A 24,912-nucleotide genomic window follows, 5' to 3' on the forward strand; every position below is an offset into this window, starting at 1 on the left:
AATTGCTTACACATATCAAAACAGCTTTATATCATGTTTCTGAAATGTAGAGCAGTAGGAAGGAAACCTGAACGTAACCACTTTAGCCGAGAGAGAAAGCTAGTGAGAGAAAGCTAGTGAGAGAAAGTAGATCCGGGGGTTTCCTCCTCTCCGGCCGACGGCGTGGGCTTCCACAGCCACCGTCGGTCCGGCGTTAGTCTCATCTAATCTGGTGCCTTTCCTCTTTGGCTTTCCATTTGTGTAATAGTTTTTTTTCTTGCGTCCGGCGTCTCATCCACCGCGCGATGGACGTTTGGCTTCGGCCTCCGCCGTGGCACCTTTCCGACAAGGGTGAACGGTCGGATTTAGTTTCCGCGTCGTCTAGTATGGTTATAGGCGGCGGCGGTGTTGTTAGGGTTAGTAATTAGATGCTTCCGTTTTTGCTGCTGTGTTGTTTCGGTTGGTGGAGTCTCGCTTCTGGTTGAGCTCACGGCCGTGTGGAAGAGAGGGCGAAGAAGAAGAAGCTGGTGGTTTCGATGGCGGTGGACGAGATCTAGGGTGTGGCCCATGGAAGATCTCCGTGAACCAGATCAAGCGAAGTCTGCGAGGTAGTGGCTACAGATCCCGGCGACCTATTATTCTTACTTCCGGTGGTCCCGACGACTCGAGTTCCGGTCGCGACTGTCGGTGAGGCAGCGTGGTGACGGTTGAGGCATTGTGGGCATGACGCGTGGCTCCTGGGTGGTGAGGATGCAAACGCGTGGAGTGAGGTCGGTCGGGTTTGTTGGGTTAGTGTTACTGGGCCTTCGGGTCAGTGTAGGGTTTTGTTGTTTTTTGGGCCAGTTGTATTTTTTGGCTTTGTTGGTCTGTCTGTAATGGGCTTGTCCCTGTGCTTTGGGGCTTTGGACCTCTTGTTATATAATTTCAATTTGGGAAAAAAAAAATCAAAACAGCTTTATATTATTGAGCCTGTGGCACAAGTCACACACCTGTTCAAGCCGGTAGATAGGGCTGGGCATTTTATCAGTGAAATTTGATTTGATTCGTTATCCGTTGCTATTTGATCCAAAAATTTTGAATATCCATAAATTTCCGAAGCAAAGCAAATACTAAAATTCAATATCCGTTAAAATCGAAGCAAATCACAAATATTAAAATTTTGAAAACGAATATCCGATCCGATCCGTCAATATATAAATACATGTATATTTTGATTATATTTAAAGTCTTAAATGTATAAAATTATATAATTATTATTCTAACATATGATTTGACAGATTCTATTCACATTATTACTTATATAAAAGTATTACACAAAAGAAAAACAAGACATTTATGAAAATTATAATTTTTTTCTTAAGTTTTGTGTTATTATAATTGTTAACTTAAGTTTAAAAATTTACAAAATATGTAAATTTACTATATCTTTAATTTTTATCTTTTATATCATGCAAAAAAAATATTTTACAAAACAAATTTGTATCGAATTTTTAAGATTATTTGTATTAATCAAAACAAATGAGATATCCGTAAGTATCCGCAAATATCTATTTATTTTCGGATATCCGTTTTTCCGAATATCCCTATTTTTCCGAAGCAAAGCAAATCGGAAAATTAAATATCCATAACATTCTAAGCAAATCACAAATATCTTCAAAAACACAGATATCTGATGATCCGTGCCTAGGTCCACCCCTGCATGAAACAAGTGGTTTGGGGTAAGGAACCGTCGGATCGATCAAAACTTTTCTTCGTTCCACGAATCCCTATTCAAGTATTCATGCCAGCTTAGAGAGAGAGAGAGAGAGAGAGCATGGGCATCAGATCTTTGGGTAAGATACCGATCGGTTCATTTAGGGTCATAAATATTTGGACCTAATTAAGTTTTGAAATTTTTTGGTTTGGTTTTGAATTGGTTTCTTTCGGATTCAGTCCATAATTCAAATACCTGTAATTTTGGTACAAATGGGTCTTCGGTTTGAAAAATTAAGACCCGAAAAATATAAAATACTTGAAAATTGAAAACATTACCCAACACAGAAACATATATGAAAATTCAAATAAATACCAAAATATTCAAATATCCAAAAATACCTGAAATTTTACCTAAAATCTGATCTTATAAACCAAATACCCAAATTTTTAACTGAATACCAAAAATATATTTTTAAAATTTGAAATTATATCAGAAAATATAACCGAAAACTCAATCTAAATATATCTAATATACACAAAATATTTCATGTACTTAGGATACCTGATCAGATTTTGGGTAAGACTTGGACTCGACAAAGATTTGCGGTTCCAAAAAAAAATACTCCATAGGTACTTTGCTCTAGACCCCGACCAAACCCAAACCTGTATTTTTGGGTCAATTCTGGTTCAGTTTTTTTGGATCCTAGTACAATATCTAGTCCTGAGAGAGAGAGAGAGAGAGAGAGAGAGAGAGAGAGAGAGAGAGAGAGAGAGAGAGAGAGAGAGAGAGAGAGAGAGAGAGAGAGAGAGAGAGAGAGAGAGTTACATAACAGTGTATATATAAAGACTCAAATAAACTAATTCAAAAATTATACAATAAACAATAATCTTCTTCACTATAATATGACTATGTAACATAATAAAATACAACAATAATAAAAATCTTCATATCGAATTTTGTCGGCTGATCCAGTCAGTTTTTGTAAAACCGGTTACCAACATTATATACCTTGTCGGCTGGTCCAGTCAGTTTCAGGGTAAATACACTTAGTGCTACATAGTGGATCGATCGCCTATTATAACCCACCATGTTAACCACTTGGTCCGAAACTCAAACTCAAACTGACCGATTAGTAAAATTTAGTTCTCGGATATAGATACACACACTAACCTCCAGAAAATTACCACTAAGTTACCTATTGGTTATTTATACAATGATTTTAATTTAACACATTCATTATGCAAAAGAAAAAAAACTTTTATTAATCCCTCACTTTCTCTCAATTAATTAAGGAAGAAAAGCCTACATTATAAACGGCACAGACCATAAATCAAAGAACCAAAATGAGGGTGACAAAATTTCAAAAAAAAAAGAAGATAAATTTAAAACTAAGAAGAAATATAAAAGGAGTGAATCTTGGCTCTCTTTTTTCCTTGTTATCTTTGACAACTTGGAGGGCTTGCACTGGACCTTCGCACGAATCGTCCCTGTTCCAATCCAATCATCAACCACAGAACGAAGGTAGCGTTAATATTAGATTCATTGTCGTAATCAAAAATATAATGTCTATCCTTGACCCAATCTAAAATTTACTATTTAGTTTGTTTCCACTAAATATGTATATATTTATACAGATTATTTTTTTCTAGTTTAAGATGATAATTGTTATATTAACTAAATAAATTCAGATTCTAGTTATGTTTGTTAGTTTTAAAAAGATTAGTAACTAAAAGTATAAATTATATGAATTGGTTAAGAACCCGGTCTAAAACTATTTAAAACAAATTATGCATGAATGGTAAAACCTACATGTTTTAGCCACGGAGTAAGGTGGGTGAAGATACCTTCACTCGAGGACGTTGATCTGCGTTAAGTTTTCGAACTTGGTATCTAATTTTCTTGTAGAAAAGCCGAGTTTGACGTTTCTCTTTGTACCTCAAAACACTTGCCTCTCGCACTCCACTGTCTCCGAACAAATCAATCTGAGCTAATCTGGCCTGTCACAAAAGCCATGTTCCACCACATTAGTTCACATGGACACATTTTCATTTATGTTTTCTGAGGCTTATGTAAACCTCACAAACTAACATATATCCTTTTATGCTAAAAGGAGTATACAACTAAGACAGATATATACGAAACAAGTTTTGAAAAAAAAAGAAATTTTTTTGAACCTCTTCGTTTATCTTCTACGTGAACATTCACGTGCAATGTCTAAAGTCCACTTCAACAAATAAAAAGAAATCTCCTTTTCTCAATTGATAAAAAGCTGTTTTTTTTCTTTTGAAATGATAAAAAGGAGCAAAAAGACCATCTACCAAAGTCAAATGTTTAATTATTCATATTTTCATAAGTACGGAAAAGGAACTTTTTCAGAAAATTTTAATAAGTTCTTGTCAGAAACTAACATAAATTTTAATGTTCAAAAAAAAAAACTTACATAATTTCATCCTAATGTGCCCGCTAATAAACTACTACTAACTATCGATTATTTAAGAGCATAAAAACAAAACATAAACACACTCCCTTCAGACACCACACTGTAACCTCCACTTGGCATCACACTAGTAGTTGTAACAGAATTACGAATTTATCAGTTACGATTAATTAATTAATTAATTCCAAAACTAATATAGAAAAAAAAATCAAATAATCAACAGCGAGAGAGAGGAAAGAAATCAGAGAAAGAAAGACACATACGTTGACGTCGGCTCCGGTAGCTTCCGAGCCCAGAATCTCCTCCCCAAACGGCAACGTTTTATCAGACCAAGCTTCCAAAACGCCGTCGTAGTCGAGCTTCAACATCGGACGACCCGATCTCTCCTCCGTCTCTTCTTCTTTACTCGATTCCGTCTTCAATGACACCGCAGCCGCAACTTTCTTCTTCTTCTTCTTCTTGCTCTTCTTAACCTCCTCCGTCTTCTCACCATCGACGGTTACGGATTGGACACGCGGCGAGATCCGATCGAAGTCGACGGTGCGAAACCTCGCGTCGTTGTTGTGGTCTCTGAGAGCGGTTCTCAGTCCAACAAGTCCCAGTGGGATGTTTTCGGCGAATTTAAATCCTCTCATGATCTGATGATGATCAAACCGGTTAACTCGCCGGTTTATTCCCGGTTCGAGTTTCCCCATTATACTATCCACTCCTCCCTCTTCAACTTCCTCTACCAGAATCGACTCGAACTCCTCGGAGAATTCAAACTGACTCACCTCCGATTCGTTGACACTCACACCGGAATAGGCTTGAAGGATGGGATTAAACAGAAAATCCGGCGGCTCGGAGGGTAGGAGGAGCTCAGCGTCGTCGTCGACGTCGTCATCGAATCCATAGAAGTGATGATGAGTTTTCTTGTTGGCGTACAAGTGGTTGGTGGAGGAGGGAGAGAAGAAGATGTTGGGGTAAGCGGTGGAGAGGAGAGCCGCGGCTTCGTTGTAGCTTTGGTTCGGTCGTTTCCGCTGCGTTCTTGGCTTCCGGGTGGAGATTGAGTTTGAAGATTCGGTGATTGTTGATGATGGGGAAGTGGCTCTCGTTGTTGTTGTTGAGCTTGACGGTGGAGATTTTATTTTTTCTAACTCGAAGCTGTATGCGGCGGAGGCGCCGCTGCTTAAGCAAGCCGACATTTCTTGGCCTGATGTTGAGAATCAGAACCAGTGGTGCAAGTACACTGTTTATGTCCCTCTTTTGTTTTATGAAATTGAGGGAAATGAAATTTTAAAAAAAAAACTTATTTATATAAAACACCTAAACCCTCTGTAGAGAAGAACCCTTTATATATTTAACTGTGAATACAAAATTGGAGAAAGAAAAAGGGTCAAAACTTTAGGTAAATGAGGAGAGGAAAGAAAGATTCTTATAAATGTTCATCATCTAAAGAAAAAAAAGCAGAGAAAAAAGGGAAAAAAACAATTGGAATCTGAGATTTTTGTGAAAACCGAAGAAACTGGCCAACGAGTGAAGTTTTACAGAAGGAACTCAATTGGTTAGTACAGAGGGAGAGGAGAGATTGGAGGAGAAACAAGAGTCACGAGTTATATAAGACGAGAAGATTAGGGTTTTGATGAAAGTTTAATAAAACAAACAAAGAGCTCTCCGCTCCGTAAATAAAATTGTGAAGATTAATCTCACTGAGATGTGGAGAAACAGAGAGAGAGAAAGAGAGTGGTGGAAGAAGAAGACGAGAGAGTGAAGGGAGAGCATATGGTGATTGGCGAAGAAGGACAAGATAGCTCGCAATAGGCCGTTCTGGACTGTATGGGGTCTCTACTGCTGGATTTTTTTTTTCACTTTTGTATATTTAGTTATCTAGTATTTCCAAAATTTTACGATATTTCTTATCCATGAATACTCCCAGGATATTTTTTTTTTTTTTTTGAAAAATCTCCCAGGATAAATTTTCTCTATACTTTTACACGAAAACTTTTACAAGGAAAATCTCATTGCAAATGCTTAGCTTATCTAAATACCAGTTCCTCAAATCTTTTAAAACAGTAATAATCGGCTCATGAATTTTGGTGATTTGTTTCCCAATAAAACATTTAATCTATCGGTTAGTTGAATACGTTTTTGCTCCAATATCTAATAAATAAGAAACAAAAATGCTAAACAAAGAGAAATAATAAAATTTCTAATTTCATATGATTGTGCAATGAAACTAGTTTTAAAGAGAACACAAGACAAACGTCACCTTATCCATCGACGTGGCCTAATGTCATTGGGTTTACTAGATTTTATGATGACGTGGTTGTTTAACTGATTGTTGTCGCCTGGTCGGAGAAGTTTTCACGTGTTTCTAAGAACCGACTTTACAAATTTGTGACCATTTTTGGTTTAAGGTTTTCGAATTTACTAATTTTTCATTAAGTACCCAGATTACTTACATCGATAATTTATTTGTCCAGAGTTGACAAAAGAATGTGTCAAAGAAATTATATCGACAATTCTTATCCATAATTTGTAACAGATGATGTTTCAATATATATGCATGAATTTTTATTTTTTTCAAAAAAAAAATATATGCATGAATCATGATAACTTTTTCTGAGCATGTATGCATATATGATAGTTTACAAAAAAAAATGTATGCATATATGATAATTCTATTTTTTTCGGTTGAATCCAAGTATGTACGTGATTGCTTATATAACTTTTTTTTTGTTGCTAAAATGCTTATATAACATATTGCTCACCGGATTTAACTTCAAATTTACATTCGGTTCCTATTAAATAAACAACAGTAAAATAATGGGCTTCATATAAATATTTGACGTGTGTTATATAGCTATGGCTAATTGGCTAATATGACTAGAAGTCTACAGTTTCCTCATATACAAGCAAGCTTACCGTTTACAGTTTTCCCATACTTAAAAATTATAATATAGTGTTTAGAAATAATAATTACGTTTATATTAATATTTTCCTTCTAAAAAGTGTGGAGAGAGAAAGTGGTTGGCTAGTGGATTGTGTATGTGAGAGGGAAAATGATTGGAGCCTTTTTGGTATTATTTGAAGTAATTTGTGGCGAAATCTAAACCTACGTTTACCTCATTACGATCAATGACTTCTGATTAGATATTAGATTTTCTACCTTTTATATATATTTTCTTTATCATGTTAGGATATACATATCCGTTGTATATGTAGAGACAGCTATGATATCCACGAGTTATCCGTATATTATCAAAATAACACTGTATTTAAACATTAACTAGAGCTTGACCCGCACGCCCGTGCGGGTGTTAACTTTTTACTATTTTTCAGAAATTGATATTTTCATGATTATTAATATATATTTTATATGTATCATAATATAATTAACTGTATAAGTATTTGAATATTTTTAAGTTTTTATACATCAAAATCGAACCGGAATCAAATAGGATAATAGGATTATTTTTACTTTTAGAATATTCTCTTCATATACCATATTTTGGTAAATCCACAAATAATAATTTGAATGGATGGTTAAATGAAATATATCTTATATTGGTTCGGTCTAGACATAAACTTTACGTTTTGTATATTATATATTTGGTATTGATAAAAACATATTTAAATTGTAAAAAATGTAAATTTTGATTTATACGTAACCGGTTCAGGTTACTGACTTATAGATTGCCACTTGTGTTTATTACTTGTATAAATGAATAAGATAAAACTGGTTTGACCCAAAAAAAAAGATCAAAGGTATATTCTAATAGTTTGTATTCAAAGAAGAGGTGATAAAGTATAAGTCATGTTATGATGATGGTACTGAAAATTGGAGAATTTTCTTTCCACTTTTTGAAGGAGAGAATGACCTGGTTTGTAATGGCAATGCCATTATTTCTATCGTATGTACAAACCCTTTGTATTTCTTAAAAAATAACCAACTAAACATATTTAAATTTAATTAAATACAGTTTATATGATTTGTCTATACACGTAGTTATTATAGGTTTTAATAGAGAAGATGACAATTTGATTTTGACTTTCTTGTTACTATGTTTTTAGGTAAGATTAGATTTAAAAAATTCATTAATAACCAGAAAAATCAAAGAATAATAAAAGGTAAGTTTTTTAATTATTCTAGTGGCATTGTATTGTAAATATTGTGCAAGTTTAAGGGTTATTCTAAATTTGTACTTCAGTTTTAATAGATTAGATTATGAGTTTATGACCACACGTTTACAAAACATCCAATTACTCTTTTTTTGAAAGATGGTTTAAAACACCCAACACCTATTTCATATTACTCCTTTTGTTTTTTTTTCAATTGGTGACTATCGAATTTGCATTTGGTTTTTCAATTTCGTAAATCTAACTCATACTCAGTTCCAGGAAAAAAAATCTAACTCATACTCATAAATCGATAATCATTTTCATTTTTAGCATTTTTGGATAATTCTTACACATAGTCAGATTTTATTTATTCAGCTTTCAGAAAAAGTGAAGAAAAATGCGCAAACATTACATTTACAAAACTGCCAAAAGGACTGATGAAATTGAGGATGGTTGAAACAATCATAAAACATTGGTTGAACAATCAGAAAACATTCATAAAGTAAATAGTGTATCACTATATCTTCCACTACACATTGCAAAAATATATTATGAAAATGAATTTTGTAATATGGAATTGATAATTAGAACTAAACATTCAAAATAACTTACGAGATACAATGTTTGAGTTTAGATATACATCAACGTGCATTGTATTAATTAAAGAGGTATGGGTTAGAATTATATGTTTGAATAAATTTTCTAAATTATATAGGAGAAATTTCAATTCTATCACAAATTTGATATTATTTTTCAAATTTACCATTAATAAATAATTATTTCACAGATACCATTATTGACTAGCATTCCGTGGAGTTGGATATTCCTCTTTTACTTGCATAATTTTTCTTTAGAATTTATCATTGGCCATGACTCAGTAGAAGTTTTAGGGAAAAAGCTACAGAATCCAATATTTTTTAATTGGTAATTTGATATTTTTATTTATAGGTTTCGCCCCATTTCTTGATATCATAGTGGCAGTGCCGGTCCAGAACAACTGAACGCCTAAATCAAAATTACAAAAAAATGCTCTTGGAAGAAATTGAACTCAACAGTTCTTGGAGACGTATAAACCTGCCAACCACTATACTAAAGAAACTATTTGTAACTGATGCGCTATTTCTTTTATGAAATTTGGTGTCTAAAACCCTTGTTTCATATACTTTAGCACAGGCCAGCCTTGCATAGTGGACGTTATAAATATCTGGATAAAATTTTCAGACATATTATTTTGACGAAGATAAAATATTCCGTAGAATATCTTGTTCCGTAGTTTAAAAAATTTATCGTTCCAAAATATGAAATTTTATGACATGTCTACACGAATTCGTCACTCGTCACTTATAATTTACTAGATAGTCAATACAAATTTGTCACTTGTCAGCATATTTTTTTCAGATTTGCTCAGATTTTGTCATGTGCTTTCTTTAAAATTAATGCACATCATGAATCTTTAGATTAATGCTCACCATTGGTTCATATCCAATCACACATACTTATTAATTAGAACAAAACTTCAAATCGATTTTTTGACCGGGAATAGAACTAACAAGCCAAACTAGAAATGTTTTGACAGAATTCAATTGACAAAAAAAAAATCTTACTAGAGAGAGAATTAGAACCTCAAGGAAAATAAAACAGGATAAACCTTGTTGTGGCCCTGTTCCAAAGTTATTTTTGTTATTATATGACATTCTTTTCTTCTGACAACATGTGACCCATCCTCAATCTTTTACTAATTACGTACTACTTTTCACACAAGTTTTGTAGAGAAAAACATATTAGCTATTCAATTTTAACAGCAGTAAATTAAAGTATATTGTTTATATTCAGATATACCCCATGGGTGTTTCGTTTTTTTCATTTTTGCTTTGTTGTGTAGAAAATTTTGGTTCAGCAATATTTCTGTTTTTCTGTCTTCAAATTTTAAATCAATGAACATTTGTACCTTAAATTTTAAAATACTATATATTTCTTCATTTTTCAAGATGATATTTTAAAATTGAAAACTGTTCTTTTAATTATAACTTACTCTAAATTTCAGTAAATAAATTATGTGTTACTATTATCCAACTAATTTTAAAGTTCATATTACTATTTTTATTTAATTATCTGTAGATATCTAAGAGTATGAATATATCCATTTCAAAGAGCTTCTGATTTGATTTAGAAGAATATATAGAATAAAGATGCTCATTCCTCATTTCAGAACATTTAATTTAGTTGATCATTTGTAGGAAATATACTTATGTTTAGTTTTTCTTAATAAATCTAATGTTATTTGTTTACGTTATGTATAATAATTTTATTCAATGATAATATTTAGTTTATATTAAATATTAATTACTTTTGTTCATGGTTGGATAAGATGAATAAACTTGCAAATGAATGCGTTATGTATTAATAACTAATACTAAAATTAAATTGGAAACTTCTTGGTTTTTTTTGGCAAACACATATAAAGTAAATCATTGGAGAAAATATCAGTTCATCTTTATCTTTATTTTGGAAAATTTATATAGTGGAGAAAATTTTAATTTACTCTATTTTTGTTAATTTTTAGAAGTTTACTTTTGAAGTAAATACCTTATTAATAAAGTAAGATGAGACGTGCTTGAGTTGTAATTTGTCATTTATGAGAACTTCAATAGGATTATAGTTTTAGATAACGTGATTAACAAGATGACTATATGAAATATAAATGTTGATTTTTTTTTACTTTTCACTGTTAATTCACACTCTCACTAAAAAAAATGAAATCAAAGCAAAAATTTGCATACTGTGATTGATCAACAATCCGGAAGGAAGCGGATATGCAGAAGCCCTAAATGTTATAGTATTGTCTTAGAAATTCAAAACTATTTTGTATTTACTTGTTTTACAATTATCTTACCATGTGGTTATTTCGGCCATATTTAATGGGTCTTCGAAAATTTTGTCCTCACACTTTAGGCATGTTTAATCTAACCTTCGTTTGTTTTTTGGTATTTTGGTTTATGAAAATTAACTACTATATTGGAAGTTTGGAACTAGGCCTGGGATTTCGGATATTCGGTTCGGTTTCGGATAGTACCCGTTCGGGTCCGGATATTTCGGTTATTTAGAAATTATATCCAATGAGTACTTGGAAGACTTACGGTTTGGTTTCGGTTCGGTACCGACCGGTTCCGGGTCGGTTCGGATTTTTGATGAAAGTAACCATGTATAACCCGGAAAAAACCGGTAACATTCGGTTCGGTTAAATTTTATCCAAAATCATACTCAATATCTGAAATATTTTTTATTTTATTCATTGTATTTTTATTTTTTTATGAAAATAAATGAATATCGTATATATACTACTAATATGTATATAATTACAGAGAAGTTGAGCTAATCTAGTAGTATTACTCTTGAGACTTGACCCTAAACAACTTAGGTTCGACTCTCAGCGGTTACAATGTAAACATAATAACACAACAAAATAGAGATATATAAGTAAAATGTAAAATATACAATAAAGTTATGGTGGTCCAGTGGTATTGCAGATGTTATATCAGCTTTCACACCTGGGTTCGACCCTCATGAGACACATATTTATGTGTTTTTACATAGAATTCGGTTTATATCGGGTACCCATTGGATTTCGGGTAAATACCCGAACCGACCCGATATCCATGGTTAAATATAATTTGATCCATCGGATAAATTTAGACTTACCCAAACCAAACCAAACCGGTCAATTTCGGGTCGGTTTTGGGTCGGATAAATGGATATGGATAAAAATCTCAGGCCTAATTGGAACTATATCTAAATTGGTTTGGTTCGGTTTATATACCATCGATTTTTGGTTTGGTTCGGTTTTATACCAAAAAACTATAGCTATATTTATCTCTTATAACGAATTTCAAATTATATGAATAGAAATCAGATTTATTAAAAACATAAATATATATTCCTTATTCTAACTTATATAATATTTTGTCTTATTTAAATACAAAATAAGAGTAAGAAAATAATATTATCATAATATATTATATAATAATAATTTAGCACAAAGAGTTATATCTCTCAAGTGTATATTCATTATTCTCGTGATATTCTGGTTTTGAAATCGAGAATGTAAGTCGTAGAGCGGCTGATCTCTAAACATGAAGTGGAACCGAAGTTTACAGTCTTTTAACGTTAAGTTAATCATATATTATATATGTACATAGACATGCTAGAAATTTGCTAAACTATATAATATATGGGTCTCATATAGTAATTAAAGTGAGAAACTAAAAAGCAAGTAAAACGAAAACACAACTAGAGATATGAATTCATTCAAAAAAAAGATCCAAGTGAGATGTGTAAATATAAATTTAGAAATGTTTATTTATTCTGTCATGGCTCAAGAGTCAAGAATAACCAAAATAGTTACAAACAAGTGAAGTATTTTTCTTTTTCTTTTTCTGAAACAAGGGGAGGGGACCGTTGCAATTATGCATCGCTAAATTTCGAATCCTATTGTTTTGAACCAGCATGGGTAAAGAACACAATGGCATAACTCTTTCATCGGCACCTTCCATACTTATGATAGAACTTTGTAACGTTTTAGGTCCAAAGAAAGAAAACAAACAAACAAGATGACTAACTAACTAGAAGTGTTTTTTTAAACGGAAAATAAATATTAGAGAAGTAATAACATGTTGTAATTTTGTTTGTTTTATTTTTACTTATTCAATGCAAACAATTATACCAATGATGTTACTCTTTATCTTGGATCCTGGAAAGCTTATCATAACCATGGAAAGACAAAGGTGAAAGAGTTATGATATTCCATATTTCTCCATGCTGATTAAATAAAATTTTAAAATGTGAAAGACAATTCTATTGGTCCCCCTCCAGAAATGTAACGGAGAAGAAAGAGTTCAAAGTTGATGCACTTTGACATAACTTATTGTTTAGTAATAATGCTATTTTTTTTTAACTTTTTTTACATTTGGGTACGAAATTAAATGGGCCTAATTTTTAACAAGTCCATTATCTCTTATCTTCTGACTGGTTCATGTTAAATTCAGTTCTATTTGAATAAATAACACTAGACTAGTTTAGTCTTTGCTTACCAATCGTTGTCTCAACTTTCACAACCTGAAAGCCACTGCTTCGGGATCGAAATCATAGCTTTGATCTGATCAAAAATAATAAAGAAGACGCCCACTCTGAATTTGTTCATAAACATACCAGTCGACGTCGTCTGGTCGTCACATGCTCCGTCATCCTCAAGGATGTTACCAAGGCCGTCGCTAAGATCATCGGCAAACCTGGATCCGTAACTAAAACACTTATTCTGAGCTCTTTATCGAAATTATTATGTTATGTCGTGACGAAATTGTCATCTTAACTTGTGAGCTACGTTAAATCAATCTTTCGCATTTTCAAATGCTCTTCTTCTTTGTTGCTTTTAGTATGTGATAAAGTTGCTTAAAATCGGAGGGTCCATTGCATTTGTTGGTACGGATCATGAAATTTTGGAGATCCTATTAAAAATAAACTATTTTCAGATTTTTTGATACTTACAAATTTTCAAGTGAAATTTTTATTTATGAAAGTGCATCAAATTTGATTTCTTGGTGTTTCCATATAGATAAACTTAGCTCACACTGGTTAGAAGACAGCTTGAAAAGGGAGCAAACCTATGTGAGGACGTTTACACACCGAGGGCTAAGTATGTGGAAGAGTTTGATACTAATATTATAAACAAAATCTTTCACATCAGAAATTGAAAGAGATCATACATAATACTCTCTGCTTCAATTTAGTTATCATTGTAAAATAATTTTTTTTTGTTTCAAAGTAAATGTCAATCTATAATTTCAATGTAGAATTTATTAATTTTTATATGTTATTCTATTTTTCTTGTTAAAATGTGATTGGGTATATAGATAATGATATTTTATATATAAAATATACAAAATTAAATATTTTTTTAATTTGTGTACAAATCTAAAACGATAATTAAAATAAACGGATAAATTATATAGTAAAGATGGGTCAATATTATATTACAAATCAAGTATATGAATCAATTCACTTATCACAAATTGTGATTTTATAAAGAAATTCATCTTTATAAAATGATGGGGGCAATGAATCTCCGACGTAGCCTATCTCCTTTACATGCAGAATGTGAAGCGCTGATTTGGGCAATGGAGTGCATGAAGACCCTGCAGTTCTCAGATGTGGTTTTTGCTACAGATTGTTCTCAATTGGTGACGATGGTGTCCTCACCCGAAGAATGGCCAGCATTTACTACGCACATGGAGGAAATTCGCCGAAGTAAGACTTTCTTCCCTAATTTCAAGATCAGACATATTCCAAGGGCGCAAAATACAATGGCGGACAAGCTTGCTCATGGGGCAAGGAGTTCACCTTCAGCTATGTTATATGTCGATTCGATACCTCCGGTTTGGCTTTCCGAATCGGTGGAATCACGTTAGAGTAGTTCATTGTTGTCAAAAAAAAAAAATAAAGAAATTCATCTAACTTAATTACTGGAGAATGAGTCAACACATTTTGATGAGTCCTTGTCTACCAACGAAATAATAATTTCAACCTCTCATTATCTCCTATTCCCTATGTATTTTTAAAATATGTCAATTTTTTTTCTTGTACATAAAAACTGTCATTTTATAATTCTAATGCAATTTTCAACATAATTTTAGTTACAAATGCATTAATTTTATAAATAATTTTATTTATTTCAAATAATATTGATTGAATATGTGTAATTTTTAATACTCCCTCCGTTTCTTAAAGAGTGTCGTTGTGATATTTTTCACACAGATTAAGAAAGTTGTTGAAATATATGTAAATTGTAATTAATTATACCTCTTTGACCAATACTCCCTCTGTTTCATAATAAGTGTCACTCTTAGCTCATTTTCTTGTTACACAAAGAGTGTCACTTTATAATTCCAATGTAAATTATACTAACTTTCAGCTAAAAATTAATTGTAAACTTCATTGATTTTATAAATAGTTTTATTTATCTAAAATACTATTGGTCAAAGTGGTATAATTGATTACAATTTACATATATTTCAACAACTTTCTTAATATGTGTGAAAAATGTCACAACGACACTCTTTAAGAAACGGAGGGAGTAGTATTTTAGATAAATAAAATTATTTATAAAATCAATGCAGTTTGCAATTAATTTTCAGCTGAAAGTTAGTATAATTTATATTGGAATTGTAAAGTGACACTCTTTGTATAACAAGAAAAGGAGGTTAAAGTGACACTTATTATGAAACAGAGGGAGTAGGTATGAATATGTCAAAATGACAATTTTCACGAAATGGAAAGAGTTAAATATAAAAAAGCTTGCAATGATTTTATCTCTGTTCGATTTAGTAGACTTTAACATGATACAAGGGTAGCAGTATTAGCAGCTTCTTGTGGTACTGCTTAAACCCAAAAATCAGCTTCTTCGAAAATGGCAATTACGAGTTGTAGAGGACGGTCAATACTGGAGATGTTAATACAAGGGTAGGGTCTTTTACAAACTCACTGCAGCCACTGCAGAGACGCAGAGGCGAGCGGAGGTGAAACAGAGGAGATTAATGAGTCTGCCGACGAGGACGAGGTAATTCAGCTAGTAAACCAGTGGATCAAGTACAAGCTATGTTAATGGACATGATCCCAATCATCTGTCTGAAAAACCCACATATCAAGCCAAATTTCCAACGAAACTAGTAAGGCAAATGTCTATGGTGAGTGTGAGGCTAATGTCTCTAATATTACTTGTGTGAACGCAGAGGCAGAGGCAATCCTGTGAAGAAGAAAAAAAAGTTAGCTACCACTATGTTGCCGGAGAGCTGCTCAAATACTGGTAAACCGCTTGCGGTTCGTGCTATACTGCTATGTCAAATTTGTGTGCAACTCTTTAAGTTTTTCTTTATTATTTCCTTTTGCAGTGGCCATAACCAGTCTTTTAGCGTTAATCATATCGAAGTGTTTTCTTTTCGATTTCAATCGTTTTTATTGGGCTCTTTGAAAAATGGAGTCCACCAACACTTGTCCACCAAAACATTGAAACTAAATATTAGCATTAAAGAGCTTCCTATCTTGACTTTTATCACGAGTGGGCCTAGTGAAATGCTTTTGTTTTCTTTTGTTGACAAAAGTGTAAATAAATCATTGATTCAATGGTCCTACTCATTTACCCTACGCTATCAAAATTGCATTATCTATCTGTTAATTAATAAGAAGCAAATCTCCTTTTCATTTTTCAATCTATATAAGGACAACTAACCATTCACCACCATCCCCCAAATCAATGCGTAGGGTTATTAGAGAAATCATATAAACCGAAAAACAAGTCTTTGTGATGGACAACAAAACGAAAACTGAGACACATTATTAATTTGTAAAAAATAACATAACAAATCAAAAACCAAAAAAAGAAGTGATTAGTACAGAGAGTCGATGCTCCAAGTGGGGCTTTGAGTTTCATTATATGCTCCTATTCCTGTTTCTATTTTTAGTCTCACCACCTCTTGTTCTTCTTCATCCGCCTGTTGCAATTATATATAGAATAGTAACTATATCATCAATGCTTTAATAGGACATTACAAAATCGAAAAACCAAACGAAGACACGAGGCAAAGAAGAGACAGGCCCCATTATTATATTGGCAATTGCAATCAAAATCTTACCTCTTAAGATCCAATAATTTATTGCCTTGTTTTTTTTCTCTATTGGGGTATTTGATAACTCCAGAGTCCAGACAATATAGACTCATAGCTAATATTTTATCATGATATCCTATCGTTATTTAATTCGATGAGCAATATGCATTACGAAGCAATCAGATTCTGCTTACCACAGATAAAATCTATTTTATTTTCCTAACCAGCCAAATGGACCAAACTCCAATAAATGTGGGACCAAAAGTGATTCTAAAAGAACCTCAATCAATGTTTGGTCCAGACTGGAAGGTTCCGATACGGAACCCATCTACGTTATAACATTACAAACCGGAACACTATTTAGTATTTACCCATACATAAAAGAAGCACAAACATTTTTTTTCACAAAAAACTACTATGAAAATAAAATCTTTAGTAGTTTGTAAACTGATAAACAAAAAAATCATATATTTTAATATTTTTTTTCAATTTGACGCTTTTAACAGTGGTATTAGAAGTATTTAGTTTCTTTTGTTCTGTCAAAGGTATCAAGTAAAAAATGCTTGATGAAATAGCCAGCCAACACAGTAAAGTGTCCAACAAAAGCAAAGTATAACTCCAGACGACCAAACCCAAATAATTTCTTCTAATTTAATCATTAAATTACTCTAATAAGATCTTGCTTTAAATCAACTAGAAAGGTCCATGTCTAAATCAGTATCAAATCAAATATCTTGCATTTTAGAAAATATATTTTATTTATTTTGTCAGGTAAACAACTATAGTAATCACACAATGGCTCATTGCCAGCGTGACCAATTTAGACATTTAGTATTAAAATAATTTGGCACGAATAGAGACTTAAACTATAGAAAATCCTTCAAAAACAATTGGATGAGATTGCAATCTAGTATAAAACTCGATTCACGGTTTACACAAATTAGGAAATATATCAAAAGCTAAAAGATTTGCAAAAATAAACAAAAAATGTTTCTACTTTTGTTAATACTTAATATTAACTTTTAAGAAATATTTTGAGACACCAGAGAAGCTACTGGTATCGTATAGTTTACCTAATTAGCATTGGATGATGGGGACTTTAAGAAAAGTGAACTAAAGTTATTACTAATATTTATATATATCTAAATGCTTCCTTTTACTTTTTTTGAAAAGTTTACTATCCACATCTTGATTAATTTTAATCATTGATTCTTTAATACTCCCTCTGTTTCACTATAAGTGTCGTTTTAGATTTGTGCACACGGATTAAGAAAACATTTAATTTTGCATATTTTCAATATAAAAACATCATTACCGATACAATTCAACCAATAAAAAAATAGAATGGAGAATAAAGTAAATAAATTTTGCATTGAAACTCTAAAACGACACTTATTTTGCAACGAAAAAAATTCTCTAAAACGACACTTAATATGAAACGGAGGGAGTAGTAACAAACTAAAGAGCAAATTGGAGAGAGAGAGAGAGAGAGAGAGAGAGAGAGAGAGAGAGAGAGAGAGAGAGAGAGAGAGAGAGAGAGAGAGAGAGAAGAAAGATACTGACCTCAATAAAGAGAGTGTAGAAGATCATCCCAGAGAAAGAGTTGAGATTGGAAGTGAGGATTTTGAGATTCAATGACTCAAAGACTTCACACAGTTTCACCATTGTGTCTGTCCTCTTATTACATGTTACATTCACCACCATTACCCTATCTCCCATGGATGTTACCTTCAGCTTCAATCACCCACAATTATTTAATGGAAATTCTTTACTTAAATTTGTTTTGATTAACTAGTAACCGGAAAAAAAAAACTTACTTCGATAACTTCGATGAGAGAACGGGAAGAACCAGAATCAAGCTGTTTCATCTTCTTGGACGTGACAGGAACCAGTAAATCACGATCAAAATCTTTACTGAAACTCAAACTACTCTTGGGTGTAGATTCAAGTTCTCTGATCTCGGCTTCGAGCTTGGCTTCTTCATATTGTAACCCTTGTATGTAACTAATAGCATCTTTGATTATTGATGCTTTATCCATCTATGAGACAAGAAAAATAAAACAGAATCCGTAATGAGCTTGAATCCTGCTGGAACTAGAAACAGCCAGGAGATGAAAATTATATTAAAAAGAACCTTAGTGATATTAGGAACAACTGATCGAAGAGCGAAGAGTCTCTGGTTAAGTTTCTGTCTTCGGTTTCTCTCCGATACAATATTCTTAGAAGCCGGTGACGAAGCCGCCCCATCAGGCGAGCTCGAATCACACGACCCAGAAATAGCTTCCTCCAAAGGCCAGCTTTAAGAGGAAACAAAAAACGAAAATCAAAACCTCAAGTGTTCCCGAGAAAGTGAGCAAGAAAACGAGACAGAAAGAAAAAGAAAAAGAAAGAACCTGTCGTATTCGAAGTCTTCGTTTTGGAGGAAGGAGTTGTGCTCCCAGTAATTGTTGAATTCTTGGTCGATATTCTCCATTTTTCCGACAGATCTCCTTTTGTAATCAAACTGAATGATCGTCTATGTAGTGTGTCTCCTTGTCTCTCTCGACCTGTGAGCTTTATATAGAGAAGGCCAATGAGAGCGTGAGAATGAGACAGAGAACCAAAGTCTCGGGAGACAACAACGGTAGATTTCAGTTAATATACACAGTTACACACTTTAACTTGTTATCTACTTACTGTACAGATCTAGATATTTTTTCAATTTAAAAGAAAAATAAAGGCTATCATAATTATATTAATAAAATATTTAGGATGATATTCGACACGAGGGCTTTTTTATACATCATAGGGTCCTAACTGTTCTGGGACCTGTTGTCAAAATCTACAGTCCCCTCAGAAACAAAATGACAAAAGTGATTTGACAAACAACGTATTTATAAATAGATTTTACACGACAAATCAAAATTTATGATGTTAATTAGCTAATAAATTACTAATACCATTTCTAAAGAATGCTAAATAATTTTATTCTTGAAAAATAAATATAATAGTCAAAGAGATCACACTAAAACAAGGACAACTAAAGAGCCATTTCAAAGAATCACAAGTGAAGTTTCGGTGTTTCGTTTCACATGTTTTCGACACAAGTGGTCCTAGCAAAAGATAGGATCTCATGTTGTGCCCATCTGAAAAACGTTTTAACTACCAAAAGATGGGCAATCATGAAATAACGAACGTACCTTATTCGCTTTTCCATTGGTCACTTAACGTACGAAGTATAGGAAGCTTCCCAAAGGACTTGTTCGTCTATCTTGCTCAAGTCTTCATCGTCAAGACGTTTCCACGTTCTGATAAGTTCGACACCTGTCCATGTATCTCTCCCTTTTCCGAGCTCAGCCTCAATTACTCTAGCTCTTCTGTGCCAATTTGGTCTTCCATAAGCATGGTATCCAAACCCTCCACCGTAACAAAACCATACTCCTTTTAGATTTCCACAGAAGTCGTTGACATGGTCGTGTCCTATGAAAGCGGCTTTTACATTTCCCATGGACAAAAAGGTCTTTAAGACTCCTGATTGAACGATGGAGCATGCCACACCCTCTTGAAACTGGCCAATAAAGGGTGTGTACCACAGATCACGAACTTCCAAGATTGGGATGTGGAAGAATGCTAACGCTGGATGATGATTACCGGCAATGCTTTGGTTATGACCCTGTTTAGTCAGTGAGTCTTTTTAGAGGTCAATGAATCTCAGTACCAGTGTGAATTCATATAAAAAGATGGTCTGCGGATTCAGTTTTTTTTTTCAGTTATCCCGGTCAGTTTTTCTCGGTTTCAGTTCGCCACAATCTCACCGGATTGAACCAAGAAAAACGTGGTTTCGGTTTGGTTAGTTTTTAATTTTAAATTTGGCTATTAGTTTGGTTTGGTTATTTCAAATATTTTGGTTATATTTGGATAATTCAGTTAATTTGATTTTTGTTTTTTTTTTAAACCGAACTAACTGAGACCGAACAGAAGTATTTTCAAAAGCTTCCCGAACATGATTTCAAAACGGAACTGAACCGAAAACCAAAAATATCAGTTCGGTTCAAACCCGCAGGGCCAAAAAAATATCTGAATAAATGATATTTCGTCAGATGTAATAAGAAACGGCAAGGCTATTTACCTGTTTAGAAGTATCTTGAAGCCAACGAAGTTGAGAATCCTTGATCCATCCATATGTTCGCCTACCTTGGAAAGTCTCTCTATCTCCACTGTCAAGAAAGAAGAGGTCAAAGACGGTGCTATTCGACAACACGGAACCAGGTGCGCCGTGTACTCTAAGTTGGTAATTCCCAAAGCCATCGATCAATCTCAATTCGCCATCTCCTCCAACCGGTGGATTGATCTGAGAGACAGAAAAATCCATAAGGGAGAGGAAAGTCATCAACTCTAGACGGTTCAAAGTGGATTCCTGGTCATGGTTTCCTAAAACGGCAGCCCATGGGATTCCATATTCAATGGCTGGACCGATTGCTTCAAGAAGAGATTCAGCTGCATCTGTAGTGCTTGATCCAAATATATTATCCCCTAATTCATTAAGCAACAGAGAATCGAACACAAACTGTTCACTGATTCAAGATTCATAACGCAATAATATAACCAAAGCTTCTTACTATATGTGGAGATCCTTAAGAACAGATTTAGTAAGTTCAGTTTTGTACCAGTAAACGCGATCAAATCGGGTTTCTCAGCTTGGATCATCCTACGAAGGAACCGAGTGGTGTTGAGATCGGAGCAGTAATCGAATTCAGCAGCCACCACATCTCTGCATCGAGTGATGCTCCCCATCCCGTAATGCATATCCGCGACCTACAGCAATGTCGATCAAAACGAAATCGAACGCAAATAAGCTGATTGATCGTAACCTACCTGGAGGATTTTGAAGGTTCCATCGTCGCGGAAGCGTAGAGGGAGATTCGGAGACCTTTTGAGACGGATATTGGTGTGGTTGATGTGTAGCTTGTGCGAGATTAAGGTTTCGATGGAGTAGATCAGAGATATGATTAGGGTTAGGTAGAGGACTGTGTGCTTCCAGTTTCTGTTTACTGTTGCAGAGCTCATTCTCTCTTCGTTCTTCTTCGCCACTGTTCGATAGAGTCGGAGGGAGGGAGGGATGAAGATCGATGAATCTGTTCCACTTTCGAAAAACGGTTGCGTTTTGGCGGGTTCCAAGTCGCAAATGGCGGATTGATTAGGCCCATTGGGCTTCTTCTCAAACTGTCTTTTTTATCGTAAATGTTTTTTCCCACGTAAGTAATCGCATTATTTTCCACACTAATGAGTGGTTTAGCAACATTCAAAAGCACATTTTAATAAGTGTTTACATTACATACGAAGAAGAAAAACGAGTAACACCAGTCAGACCCCACATTATAATGGAAATTTTATATATAAAAGTAATAAACAAAGGAACAAAAGAATAAACCGAAAGATCTACTCGAACTTGGAAACTTGGAATTTGTACGCATTCGATGAAATCTAAATCACTCAAAGATACAATAAATTACATACCAAGAATAAAGCATATTTCATATTATAATCAATTTATTTATTACTTTGCTTTAAAAATAAATTAGATTTTGATCCGCCCGACCGGACGGGTATTTATTTTATGTTTTTAGTTTTTTTTTTAATATTAAATGATGTATTTTTAATACTTAAATATAAATTTAGATTGGAAAATAATTTTTACAGTTATAATAAAAATTAAAACTAAATTTCAATAAAATATTATGATATAAATTTTAAATTTTCTAATTAAAATAATATAAAGAGAGTCATAAATTCTTTAATTCAAAAATCTTATCATCCCATAAAAACAAAAAAAGACAATTTATAAATACATAAAATATATAAACATATTTGGAACTATAATTTCTATTAAAATAAATTTGTTAAAAAAAATAATCTTGCGTTATTTTTGTTTATTTTTAGAGCTTGACCCGTGACTGTATAAATATTTTCTTTCACTTTACTTTTTTCTTGTACTAATGGTATAATATATATACCATTTTATAATATATATATATATATATATATATATATATATATATATTTATAATTAAAATATATTACATAATTGTTAATATAACATTTTAAGACATAAGAATTTTATTTATTAAAATAATTATATTTTGTGATTTAATCGTCTATTATATCACAGTGTATCATATAAACAATTTTTATATTTATAACTAATTGAATTTATATTATGAAAGCATTATGCTAATAATATATAATAAATTATTTTATATTTTATTTATATATTATATAAATTGATTATGATGCGTGATATTTTATTTTATTATTTACTACTAATAAATATTAAAATATTTAATATGTTAATACAAAATATATTAGAAAATCTATTTTGGTTAAGATTTTTTAAAAAAATCTATTATTTAAATTAGGAAAATATATTAAATTTTTTAAATCTATTATTTAAATTAGGAAAAAACAATCATTCTTAAATATAATTTTATTTAATATCTCAGTGGCAAGGCAACGTAATTCTAGTGAAAAAATAAAAAGTTAATCTAATTTTGTACTCCTTTTTAATAGATTAGATGACCCTATCTGACATATAAACTGAGTCAGCAAATGTATCTTTGTAAACCAGTAGTAAAGTGATGAAACGGCTAAATAAGCTAAGCCGTTTTTTTCCTCTTTTCTCTATAAAGTCATGTTCATGCACCAATCAAAATTCTGCATAGGAAGCTTCTCAGAAGCAGTGAGACAAAAAAAAAAACAGTTTATCCCAATAAGTAGTTGATTTTTTTCCTGAAAAGCCCAGAGATTTCTCTAATCAACCAAAATTTTGTACAAGAATTTAAACCTACCATGAAAACAATAAGAGAAGAATCAAATTTGAGAAAAACAGCGCGTCTAGTTTGTTTATGCGGAAAGGAAGAGACAGAGTTAGGGAGACAGCAAGCACCTGGATCGTGTCCGTATTGTGGAGGTAAAGTGCAAATGATTGATGTCGAAAGAAAATGGATGTTTTGTTTCGTTCCTCTCTGTTTCAACATCAAGAGAAAGTACCTTTGTTCTTCTTGCGACCGTCGTCTCGTTTTGTATCATCAAAAATAACTATTGTAGCTTCGCTATTTATTTGATTTCCTTTTGTTCTTAGAACTAAAGTTAAATAATTAGCGTTTCAATCAAGGGGGCATTTTGTCTGTGGCTTTCGTATGTATCTGTGTTATGTAAACCGACATTGATGTTTCAGCATTAGATTCACTCTCTTGATATGATGTTCATACTTCTCTTTTGTAGTCTTCTTGAGTCACTTCAAAATTTATATTATACTTATTGGACCTAATGGTTCTCTTGAAATGTAATGTTGAAACTCAAGTTTGGTGTAATCAATTCTCTCAAAATATTTTCTTTTCTAGTGCCTACGATCGTGCAATGCGCTTTACTCTAGACAATAAATACAAAATAATTTTGCATGCAAGTACCTGTTGAACCAACCATTGACTAGTGCTGAGAATATACCATTGACTAGTGCTGAGAATATGTTTATTCTTTTCACAGATATTTATTAGTTATTTTATTCCGGTCTACTATTTACCTAGATCAACTCAAATATTGCAAAAAAATGATTAGTGCTGAGAATTCAATAATCTTTCGGTAACTCTTTTTTTTGTAAACTAGCAACTTCAGGTAACTTCACTAATAAGATTTCATAAAATTTCACCAAATCAATCATACACAACTCATTACATATGCACATTCTAAATTTCTAATCTATCTCTTCTTCATTTTCATCTTTGCATATTCCATTTATTCATCATCTTTAATCATCACTTATCTATATTAAACACCTAAATTTGATAGTATGAATGTCGAACGGCATGATCTTAATTCTATAAGTTTTTGGACCAGTACTCCAGATAGTTTTAATCGCGTGGAATGTACAAATCACAATAAGAGAAAACAAGATTGACAAAATATATACTTGAGTTGATCTAGTTAACACAAGTAGTGTGCTATCTCTAGATTCAAATTCAAGGTTGTGTGGGTTATTGGTGGGGATTTTAATCAAATTTTACACCCCA

General features: G+C 32.7%; 3 protein-coding genes across 8 annotated transcripts; 1 reads left to right on the forward strand and 2 right to left on the reverse strand.

Moving 5' to 3' along the window:
• Positions 1 to 2,889: 2,889 nt before the first annotated feature.
• Positions 2,890 to 5,929, reverse strand: LOC108826172 (protein CHLOROPLAST IMPORT APPARATUS 2). Of its 2 annotated transcripts, none has more exons than XM_018599565.2 (3): positions 4,376 to 5,929; positions 3,485 to 3,672; positions 2,890 to 3,162 (listed from the first exon to the last, which is right to left on the reverse strand). In XM_018599565.2, the coding sequence occupies exons 1-2, from the start codon at positions 5,294 to 5,296 to the stop codon at positions 3,490 to 3,492; spliced, it is 1,104 nt and encodes a 367-aa protein (XP_018455067.2). In that variant the 5' UTR covers positions 5,297 to 5,929; the 3' UTR covers positions 2,890 to 3,162; positions 3,485 to 3,489. The 2 variants fall into 2 exon arrangements, with proteins under 2 accessions (XP_018455067.2, XP_018455061.2); XM_018599559.2 differs by having other exon boundaries at positions 3,520 to 3,672; positions 4,376 to 5,924.
• Positions 5,930 to 16,503: 10,574 nt separating this feature from the next.
• LOC108835936 (transcription factor bHLH35) lies at positions 16,504 to 22,008 on the reverse strand. 5 transcript variants are annotated; one of them, XM_057002625.1, is made up of 6 exons: positions 20,047 to 20,188; positions 19,261 to 19,420; positions 19,002 to 19,164; positions 18,685 to 18,906; positions 18,431 to 18,601; positions 16,504 to 16,753 (listed from the first exon to the last, which is right to left on the reverse strand). In XM_057002625.1, exons 2-6 carry the CDS (start codon positions 19,338 to 19,340, stop codon positions 16,649 to 16,651), a joined length of 741 nt encoding a protein of 246 aa, XP_056858605.1. In that variant the 5' UTR covers positions 19,341 to 19,420; positions 20,047 to 20,188; the 3' UTR covers positions 16,504 to 16,648. The 5 variants fall into 5 exon arrangements, with proteins under 5 accessions (XP_056858605.1, XP_056858606.1, XP_056858607.1 ...); XM_057002626.1 differs by having other exon boundaries at positions 19,261 to 19,413; positions 20,047 to 20,181; XM_057002627.1 differs by lacking the exon at positions 20,047 to 20,188 and having other exon boundaries at positions 18,431 to 18,595; positions 19,261 to 19,502.
• Positions 22,009 to 23,602: 1,594 nt separating this feature from the next.
• Positions 23,603 to 24,074, forward strand: LOC108837678 (uncharacterized). Its single transcript, XM_018610706.2, has one exon. The coding sequence runs from the start codon at positions 23,693 to 23,695 to the stop codon at positions 23,939 to 23,941; it is 249 nt and encodes an 82-aa protein (XP_018466208.1). The 5' UTR covers positions 23,603 to 23,692; the 3' UTR covers positions 23,942 to 24,074.
• The last annotated feature ends 838 nt before the right edge of the window (positions 24,075 to 24,912 follow it).

Source organism: Raphanus sativus, chromosome 2 (assembly GCF_000801105.2).
Source record: "Raphanus sativus cultivar WK10039 chromosome 2, ASM80110v3, whole genome shotgun sequence".
NCBI lineage: Eukaryota > Viridiplantae > Streptophyta > Magnoliopsida > Brassicales > Brassicaceae > Raphanus > Raphanus sativus.

Coding starts and splice junctions, on each gene's coding strand:
- LOC108826172 (XM_018599559.2), bottom strand. CDS start 5,296: ATGTCGGCTTGCTTAAGCAGCGGCGCCTCCGCCGCATACAGCTTCGAG. Junction 3,673..4,375: donor CTACCGGAGCCGACGTCAAC/GTATGTGTCTTT, acceptor CTTTTGTGACAG/GCCAGATTAGCTCAGATTGA. Junction 3,163..3,519: donor ATCAACGTCCTCGAGTGAAG/GTATCTTCACCC, acceptor GGATTGGAACAG/GGACGATTCGTGCGAAGGTC.
- LOC108835936 (XM_018609153.2), bottom strand. CDS start 21,913: ATGAGCTCTGCAACAGTAAACAGAAACTGGAAGCACACAGTCCTCTAC. Junction 21,380..21,513: donor CGATTTGATCGCGTTTACTG/GTACAAAACTGA, acceptor TTAATGAATTAG/GGGATAATATATTTGGATCA. Junction 20,520..20,975: donor TTCAAGATACTTCTAAACAG/GTAAATAGCCTT, acceptor CTGACTAAACAG/GGTCATAACCAAAGCATTGC.
- LOC108837678 (XM_018610706.2), top strand. CDS start 23,693: ATGAAAACAATAAGAGAAGAATCAAATTTGAGAAAAACAGCGCGTCTA.